The 10,019-nt window shown below is 37.1% G+C and overlaps 1 protein-coding gene and 5 non-coding genes across 6 annotated transcripts; 2 read left to right on the top strand and 4 right to left on the bottom strand.

Moving 5' to 3' along the window:
* Positions 1 to 272: 272 nt before the first annotated feature.
* Positions 273 to 1,831, bottom strand: LOC110679109 (protein ALP1-like). The gene is made up of 2 exons (XM_021853081.1): positions 1,321 to 1,831; positions 273 to 1,258 (listed from the first exon to the last, which is right to left on the bottom strand). The coding sequence occupies exons 1-2, from the start codon at positions 1,638 to 1,640 to the stop codon at positions 337 to 339; spliced, it is 1,242 nt and encodes a 413-aa protein (XP_021708773.1). The 5' UTR covers positions 1,641 to 1,831; the 3' UTR covers positions 273 to 336.
* A 4,136-nt stretch (positions 1,832 to 5,967) lies between these two features.
* Positions 5,968 to 6,038, bottom strand: Trnag-gcc. The gene has a single exon. It is a non-coding gene; the product is annotated as a tRNA-Gly (tRNA).
* A 190-nt stretch (positions 6,039 to 6,228) lies between these two features.
* Positions 6,229 to 6,301, top strand: Trnar-acg. The gene has a single exon. It is a non-coding gene; the product is annotated as a tRNA-Arg (tRNA).
* Positions 6,302 to 6,396: 95 nt separating this feature from the next.
* Trnal-cag lies at positions 6,397 to 6,479 on the bottom strand. Its single transcript has one exon. It is a non-coding gene; the product is annotated as a tRNA-Leu (tRNA).
* Positions 6,480 to 7,801: 1,322 nt separating this feature from the next.
* Trnal-cag lies at positions 7,802 to 7,884 on the bottom strand. The gene has a single exon. It is a non-coding gene; the product is annotated as a tRNA-Leu (tRNA).
* Positions 7,885 to 8,228: 344 nt separating this feature from the next.
* On the top strand, positions 8,229 to 8,301 carry Trnar-acg. Its single transcript has one exon. It is a non-coding gene; the product is annotated as a tRNA-Arg (tRNA).
* The last annotated feature ends 1,718 nt before the right edge of the window (positions 8,302 to 10,019 follow it).

Genomic DNA, 10,019 nt, shown 5'->3' on the forward strand with positions numbered 1-10,019 from the left:
CCAAATGGCCATTTTTGGAACCTCTTTTGCGTTTGTCGTATGACGGCTTGAATTTCATGATTTTTAAAACAAAAGTGAATTTCCTCTCGTTATTTGCGTTATATCCCAATCAGATCAGATCCTACTTCTCATCTACTTCATACACTCTAATGATGGAATTCTTTAAGAGATCCAAGTAGTTTTTTTTCTGGAAGAACCCATGGGAGTGTGCAAAACTACATAGAAGTATTCTTCGATATAATTTGAACAGCGCCACAAAAAAAAAAAAACAATCAATAATTAGCGTTTATATTGCTTATTTAGGAATTAATAAAACTTCATTCTGTGATACTTATGCTAGCGGAATCGCGTTTCTAGCAAGTATTTTGCCAAAACGTCTCTTGCTTGGTACGCATTCCTAGCTGCATTGTTCCCTCGCTGTACAAAATCACTATCGATTCCGACAAGAGGATCAACTTGCGACCTCCACTCACCGGGTACGATAATTTCACCTTCCTGACCAATATGATCGACGAAGCTGGGTGGTGCGTATTGATTCGCATTATGTCTTTTGACAAAATTGTGCAAAACGACCGAGGCCTTCACAATGTTTTCAGCTGCATCAGGTTGCAATTGCAGTGGTGAGAGGAGAATACGCCAGCGGGCCACCAACACACCAAAAGCATTCTCAATAGTCCTGCGTGCTCTAGAAAGCCTGTAGTTAAAATTTTCTTGAAGGATTTCCAGGTTCCTTCCGGGATATGGTCGCATCAAATTTGATTTAAGTGGGAATGCAGCATCTCCAACGATGAAGTAAGGAAGAACGTCTCCATTAGGTAGCGCAGATGGTTGTGGTAGTTCTAGCTCTCCGTGCAGGAGGCGGTATCCGAAAGCACTTTGAGCGAATACGCTTCCGTCAGCATTTCCTCCGTAGGCACCTATGTCAACGCCAACGAAATTATAGTTTGCGTCACACATAGCCATCAGTACTATGGAGTACTGCTTTTTATAATTATAATACATCGACCCTGAGTTCGGTGGACATGTTATCGTAACATGTTTGCCATCAACAGCAGCACAGCAATGTGGCAGGTTCCAGCGGGACTCAAACTCTGCACTGTATCTCTGCCACTGTTGTCCGTCCACTTCCGGCAGATAATCATGCTTCAATTCTTCCCACAGTACTTGCGTGACTTCCTGGGTTATCTCTCTGACGGTTGTAACACCAAGGCGGAATAGTCTAGAGACATAAAATATACTTGATCCCCCTGACAAGTATCTGAAATTAGAAAAAAAAATTAATGAAAATGTGGAAAAATACTTCAAAGCGCCATAACTTACACCAAGGTCACGAACAGTCGACACTCAGGAGAAATAGGAGTTCTTATTGAAAACTTTTCTAGTCGATGCTTGATTTTAGAGAGCAGCAAATCAAAAGTGTACGAAGACATCCTCGTACAGCGGAAAAAATATTCCGGATCGCGTTCTCTCATCAGCTGGTAGGCGGTCTCAAAAAATCCTTCCGTTGCCCTGTTTAGATTAGATGGGCGAATCCACCATCGTCGATCTTTCTTGATGTTCCCATTCTGTATATCTCGAATGGTTCGCAGTTGTTGGATGGTTCGGATTGCTTCAACTGCACGCAGAATATTCGATGCCATACTTATGATATGAAAATACCAAATGCCTATGCTAAATAACTTGACAACAAATAAACGTCAAACATTAACCGCGCATAATCCGCTGATGTTCATTGCGTTTTAAAATCACGGCAAGAGTAGCGGATTTATTTTAGTACAAACCGCAAACATTCCGCTTTCCGTTGCCGTTCCGTTTCCGTCCACATTGCGTTTGGGCCTTAATTCCTGTAACTGAAAAGTAATTTTTATTTAAAGTACAACCTATGAAGTATACAAATAAGCGTTTGCAAGATCGTGAAAAGCAAAACTTAGCCATTGTAGGATATTTTCTGGTAGTGAATAGCTTTGGAGTATTTTATGTTTTAGTACCACCACCGACCGAGTACTAATTTTCGACCCACTCATTTGACCTACTTGGAATGGAAATCCTAAAATTGGCACAGATTTCTTGTAGGTCGAAAATTAGTGCTTTTCCCCTATTTGAAACATACATTTTGATGTACTGCATAATGTAGAATATGACTGAAAAATAAATTTCAGGAGATTATTTTGTAAACTTGCTGCTCATATGAATAGAAATACAGTGCCTTCCCGATTTTGGCAACACCAGTTTTTGGCAAAGAAGCATTTTGAAGAGCTTCTCTCTTGAACAGTTTGCGTCGTGTTCAGAACATGTGAGCTGAAAAATGCCGTTTTTTGGCAACAATTTCTTCCCAATTTTGACAAAAGGATCGAACCGTGCCGTGCTTCAAATCGGACGCGAAAATTTTTTTTACAGTCGTCAAAGTGAAAAATAAAATTTTCTACCCGTTTTTAATATCCAGTTATATAAGAATACATTTTTTTTATTCAGAAATGTAATAGTGAAAAGTGAAAAATGAAAAAGTGATTTAGTTGATTTGTGTCCTCAGTACTGTGAAACAGTTGGTTTTGGCTGTCCCAAGCTCAAAGAACCATCCGGAAGTTACAGGCAGCACATGGTTTGAGAGAATCAATCCGGTGAGTTTGTTCCAGTATGATACTTTTTCTTTTGTAAGCTTCGTTTTTGTCTGCGTCGTGGAACTTCTGGTCGTTTCTTGCACAGAAAATGTTTTTTTTTTTACGAAGTTTGATACTTTTGTTCAGATTGCGCGTTCTGTCCGGGCGGATGTTACGCAGCTAACCCACAACCGGGTGCTTTTTAACCGTTCGATGACCCTGAAAGGATCGATTCTGCTCTTCGTAGAATTCTGATCAGCAAACCGACATTTTTATCCTCGAGTGTTTAGTTTGCTTCCTTTTTTCCGACTATCTAAAAACACCGTACCGCCGGTTGGTTTTAAATGTGTTTTACGAGTATTGTTATTTTTTACAATGATCCTGGAGGGATCGGTTTAGCTTTTCACTAGTTATTGAGCTGAGAGAAAGCTAAGACAAGACAAATCAGGTCAAAGTACAAAAATGAAACCAATTGCCTGTCAAAAAAGACCACTTCTAATTGGTCGTTTTGTTTGGCAAAAGCCTACTTTCACATCGTTGAGTTGGATTGCAACAGGACACTTTGTTGCCAGCCCGGTAATTCGTAAATTTGAGTTTTCATCAAAAGTTTAAAAATTTTTCATGAAGCCTTTTTGTTTCAAATCTATTTATATTCGATGTTAAGTTTACCGCATGTGCTCCTACAATGCCAAAATATATCTAAAATATGCAATTGAAAGCAATATAATGGAAATTGTGTTAATTTTCTCTAAAAATATTGCCGGTTTCGAATACTGCCTAACTTTTTTAAAAAGCTAGCATCCTCTATTGCAATGAATGGATGAAGCGTGCAAGAAACAATCAAATTATGAGCCTTGATTTTTTAATTTGTTCACAAGATTTGCTTTAAAATGATACTTGTACCACTGGAATTTGTATCGTTGAGGTTATAGGCTGAAAAACAATTGGACAGTCTTAGTTGAGCTGTCACGTCCTGTCCTAGAGAGAGAGGAGACAGCAGGCTTAGATTGCGAGCTCACAAAAGTTAAGGGAATCTGTCATCAACTGTCACTGAAAAACCTGAATATTCGATAAATGTTATCAAAATTTCGATAACAAAATAGCGGCCATCAACAAATTGGGTTCCATGGGAACCGAACCGCCTTGTATTTATGTTTGTTATGTTTTTTTTTGTCAATACCATACCTTTTTGATTGGGAATTGAACTCTAATTGATAGATGAAAAGCAAGCCAAAGGACACTAATCCACTATGCCACATTATTTTACATACCAAAGTGTGGCAAGAGGCACTCATAAACTATGGATATTGCGATCCATCTGTTGTCTCAATGCAAGGGAAGAGTGGCCTCAAGAATGGCCAGCACTCTTGCAGCAGGCATGTTTCTTGAGCATACATAGGGTGATGTCCTAGTATCCATCGTATTAAGCATTGATCGGTGAGAACTGCAGTTTTCCCAGTATTGCAGTGAATGATGCTGATACAAACCGATGCCAAACAATTCTTTTTCAAAACGGCTTTAGCATTGTACAATAAGATTTTGATAAATCTTGATCTCTTTTTGGAAATAATGCAAAGAAAATGCATCTTGCCGTATTCTCAATCCGTCGTATCGTTTTCATATCTGTCGCAATCAGTTTCCAGATTCGTCTCACAACTTACGGCTCACTGTGATATAGTGAGTAGTCAAAACACAACATATCAACGCTATGATAAAATGTTTTACTAGAATATATAGATCTACGGGCATCTCCCTCCATTCCTTCAGCAGATGGAATATACGAATTTCCTTTAAAATTCTTTGTTTGTCAACAACATTCAGCCCAAACATATTAACACAATTCCTTTTGACCGTACAATAGGGTCCTAAAGCCCTGTCCCAATTTTAGTATCAAACGCTTAAGTTTAGGGCAGAAACACATGTTTACTCAATTTTTAAATGATTTTCATTGGTTTAAGTCCAAAAAACATTTATTTATGATTTTTGAGATTTTGTCACACCCCTTGGTTTAAACTCAAATTTTGGGTATATTTTGTTTTCCGTGTCCCTTCCGAAATGTCAGATAGGAGCAACCCCAGTGTTAAAACTATAAGCCCTGTGGCATTTTTGTCGAAAAAGTGAATGTCAAACATGATCACAAGTGCCAAGGTTTATATTTGGATCCATTTTTAAAATTGAAGTTTAAAAATGTTATAGCCGTTATTTGAGCTAGAAAAATTGCTAAAGTAGTTGCAAGAACATGCTCTTTCGTATCATTAAATAAAAACAGGAATTCATTAAACATTTTAGGACCCAATTATGGCATTTGCTCACAGTACAGCGAAAACAACACAATCAAAGGAACCGTATTTTTACGTCGAGCGTCGCGCACACATTGATGCACACAAGCTTTTTTTTTTCTCAGTACGAAGGATTGAACTTTGTTTACATTCTAAATTTTACGCGGGCGGTGGAGAATTTCATAAAAAATCATGAGTTATAGAACTTTTACGGCGTGTGATTGGAATGAAATCCTTCAGTGAAAATAAGAGCCTGGCGAAGTAAGTCACACAGAGGGCGGGAAGAAACTTGTATCATAAAGTGGTGTGATTGGTGTCGATCGTTAAGCATTTCTCTCAAATTGTGTTCGTCCATGTGATTTCGGTGAAAAAGTGCAAAGTGGGTAATTGAACTCAAGTTACTTAACGAAATTCAGTAGTTTTATTGCATTTTTGGTGAACAAGTGTACAAACCATGACAGCTTTCACAAAGATACACTTGGAAAATAAATCTATGTTAGAGGTAAGTTGTAATATCCGTCGTAGTGGGACATTTAAAGTTTGATACGATGAATATTAGCGACGATACAATTGAGACCTGTCATACGATGTACCAGAATACCTTCACGTTGCTTAACGTATCGATACGGAAAAGAATGATAATGGTGCCTCGATACAAAGCTTCATTTTTCTTTGTCAATATATAACGTTACTTTGACTTCATTCGTTACTCGTTTTTCGATGAATATTCATGAAGGTAACTAAAGCCCAATCGATAAAACATGATCGAACGAAATTTAGTATCATTTCTTGGTAGGTTTATTTATAATGCATGCTTGATAAAGAAAGTTACTCATAAGGCTTTATAGATTGATGAAGATACTTGAATATACGTAACGAAATTAACAGTAAAGAACAACCGACAGAAATATTTATTATTGGATAAAGATATTTAAAGTAGTTCATAGGATGGTTGACCGGGATGCATGCTTTGGAAATGTTCCATCAATTAATAATGCTACGAACTTTTTTTCTAGATGAGTCAATGTTACCCCGTTGATCAATCATACCCCTGGATTACGGTACGTAAATTTCAAAATATCAAAAAGGTTTGCATCGGCCGGGAATCGAACCCGGGCCGCCCGCGTGGCAGGCGAGCATTCTACCACTGAACCACCGATGCTTTGTTTAAAATAGTTAAATAAATTAAATTATTTGTGAAAAGCAGAATTTTAAAATATGTCATAACAAATCTTCTCGTTTTTCGGTTATTATTCGATGAAAATTCTACTTGAGTTTTGAAATTTTCATTTTATTTACCGTAAATATTCACCTATTTCTATAACACTGAACTTCTTTACCGACACTTTAAGGGTCCTGTGGCGCAATGGATAACGCGTCTGACTACGGATCAGAAGATTCCAGGTTCGACTCCTGGCAGGATCGACTGCTTTTTGTGGCGAATGTTGTCGATAATAGGCAATTTTTTGTCGGTCGTTCGCCATATTTCGATACATTTCTCGAGTAAAAAGTCAGTAGTATGTCAGAAGTGGGATTCGAACCCACGCCTTCAGAGAAGACTACGACCTGAACGTAGCGCCTTAGACCGCTCGGCCATCCTGACATATACAAATTGTTAAAATCTGTCAGCTTAATTTCAAAATCTTTAATCACTATGACTCGTATGCAACGAAATTTTAGGATATGCGTAGTTAACAAAAATAACCTTCTGTTACAATTAATATAAATTTCAAAACTCTAAAAATGTATTATTTTTTTCAAAATCGTTTTTTTCTTTTATTTTGTATATTTTGTTAGTCTTACCGAAATCTTAATAACCTACTTTTAGTCCGTACAAATTTAAAAAAATGTAAGTTTATTGTTTTAGAAAAATTGTCATGAAGTACTTGTTACTAAAAACTATGCAGTATCATCAAAAATGGCACAAAATGATTATGAACGCTATTATTAATTACTTGATTTAAAGTGCATTCAAATACGTTAAAAATATCAAGTATCTTCTTTAGGCGGCATCCATTTATTAAGTAACGCTAAAATTGGAAATTTTCGACCCCTGTCCCCCATCCGTAACGCTTTTTGTATGAAAATGTCTAAACTGTTGTATGAGCCGTAACGCTTGACCCTACTCCCCCCTCCCCCTTGAGCGTTACGTTATTTGTGGATGCCGCCTTATCGATCATCAAAAGTCCTGTGGCGCAATGCACTATGGTCCAGGAATCAGTGTTATGCGGAAAGATGCATTTTGAGCTTTAGAATGAAACATTAGACAAAAACGTTGTTTGTATTAGTAAGGTCCTTTGTTTGGTTTTATTGAAAATTAGGGTGGACCACATTTTCATAGAAATTGTGTAACTAACTTTCTTATTTGTAGAAATTATATTATACATGCTTCAGCAAAGTTGTAGACCATTTAATTTCAAGCAACTTTGAACAATTTAGAGCTATTTTCCTACGGTGATATAAAGTGGTCCATACAAAACTGGTTTTCTGGCTCTAGAGTTTTCAATTCAAAGTTCTCAGCAAAGTAGTCTATGAAACACTTTTAGAGCTTTGAAAAATGCGTAATTTGGTAAGTTAAGAAACTCGCTATCTCTTTTCGTTTGGGAGTACAAACAACTTTGTAGAAGACCGTTTTCGTCTAATATTTCATTCTAAAGCTCAAAATGCATCTTTTTGCGTAAAACTGATTCCTGGACCACTGTGCAATGGACGTGTTCGGACGCGTAGTCGGCTACGGGATCAAAGATTCCAGGTTCCAGGCTCTGTTTTAGAATCCAAAGCATTCAATAATATCCAAATCTTGGAAAACTTTTTTTTTATAAATAAGGGTTCATCAGCAATGCTTCCTGCGTTGAAAGTAGTCTTCCTTATAGTGAGATGCGCTCAGCAATGCTAGTAATGACTTTTGGGATAAAAAGCATCCTTTGTCAGAAGTGGGATTCGAACCCACGCCTTCAGAGAAGACTACGACCTGAACGTAGCGCCTTAGACCGCTCGGCCATTTTGACAGTTGAAATCTGTCAAATTGATTTCGAAATATTTAATCAAGATGATTGCTCTAACCAATTCTACTCTGCATTTAGTAATAATTATAATTATAAATATTATAATAAAACAAATATAATTTAAAATACTTGTAATAAATTTCAATATCATATAGAATTATGAATTCTGTAGAATACATATATTTATATCATATTAGAGTTGAACAAGTTTAAAACAAATAACTCGTGCAATATTAACTATACTCAACCAAAGGAAAATAAAAAAAACACTGATTTGTTTTTGTTCTCAAAACAATAGGAAAACAAAAATCGAATCTATGGCAATAATCTACATTACCGACGCCAAGGGTCCTGTGCGGCAATGGATAACGCGTCTGACTACGGATCAGAAGATTCCAGGTTCGACTCCTGGCAGGATCGGATTTATTTTCCGTTCACGTAAAAGTGTTTTGAAAATCATACTGCTTATCAAAATACATTCAACAGATAAGGGGACACGGGAGACTGTGTTATTTTCCCTATCTTTCGTCTCACTCTAACAATTATCATCAAAACTTTGTGGAAGCAAATCTCAAGTTTTAGTGAACCGATGAAGCTGAAAATGTATCGGGTTGTGCACTACATATATAGAATCATAGTGATACATTTTTCGCATCGATATATGGAGTGGTTCTTGAGATTTGCTTCTTGAAATGGATAGGGTGATTATGATGACATCCCGTGCGGCCATAAGATAATTTCGCAGTTCGCTAGAGATAATTATTGATGAACAAGTACCGAGATTGCTTCCGATGAGAACTCGCTCAGGTTTTTGTTTGTATTTTTGTCGCCCTCTTTCGGTATGACAGCCGTCGGCTCGACAAAAGAAAACTGTCTCGCGTGCCGATTTTAATCGAATGACATTTACACGCCACATCAGGAAAAAAAAATATCTAAGAATGCCGACAGCGAAAGGGGATAGACACAACACTGCTGTCACAGTCAATCGATTGGCGTTTATTGTCGGTCGATGGTGTCGCAAAAAGCCGAAAGTCGGAAGAACAATCGATTTTTGTTTATAAGAGGAGTTATTTTTTTCGCTGCTCAACGCATTCGGCACCGCTCGTAAAAGAATGATTGCAATGTCATCGTAAAAATCGTGTAAAATTTTGTACGCATTCTAGTTCCCGGCAGACCGATAAAAGTTAAATTTTGTGGAAAGACTTCTCTCTTGCCGACTGCTTTGATTGGTTCTTGCACGATTTGGTGCACTGCATCAGCCGTCGGAAAGTGTTCATCGTTGTCGGCGCAGTAATGTTGACAGGCGAAAGCTTGTGGTAAACGCAAAGATGAACACTGAGGAATAGGCCTATTCACATGACGTCTCAAATCAGCTGATCGGGAAGCACTTTGACAGTTCTTCTATGAAAATGACAGGCCCGTGTTAGCACCGGTCCTCCACCGATGTAAACAAATGCATAGACGGATCTGTCATATGAAAAGGCCTATTGGAACGTATGAGGTACATAAGATTTTCTTATGGAATAATGACATAAGAGGTATTTTGTTCTTCATTCGAGAATCTTATAATATTCCACAACAGACTTATGAAATAACACTCATTACATAGACAGATATAATTTCATAAGAAACTCTATTTGGTTATCAAACGCATTGATCATTGGCTTTCATAAGACAATCTAATGGAGTACGATTTTCTTAACAATTTCATACGAAAATCTTATGAATCACGTGGAGCGATGCTGATAACAAAATATTCACGATTGAGATTCATGAGCGCGCGTATGACAATGACTAGTAACACTTGTGAAAAAACAGTAGACTTCTTATCAAAAACCACGTAAGAATTTCATGCGAAATTCTTTTGGAATAAAGACATAAGAAGCATCTAATGGGACTCATAAGAAAAACTTGTGAACTTCCATCGATCATTGCGTTCATAATATAAATGGGTAGAATATCATAAGATACTCTTATGAAGGATCATAGATATTAATTATGGAATTCTCTAGGACCATTATGAATTTAGAAAATCGCTCTTTGAATTTAGGAAAATAAAGATATTCATAAGATCTCTAATGATAACGACAAGAATTTCTTGTGAATATCGTACGTTTTGTGTTTCATAAGAATTTTAT

Source organism: Aedes aegypti, chromosome 3, assembly GCF_002204515.2.
Source record: "Aedes aegypti strain LVP_AGWG chromosome 3, AaegL5.0 Primary Assembly, whole genome shotgun sequence".
NCBI lineage: Eukaryota > Metazoa > Arthropoda > Insecta > Diptera > Culicidae > Aedes > Aedes aegypti.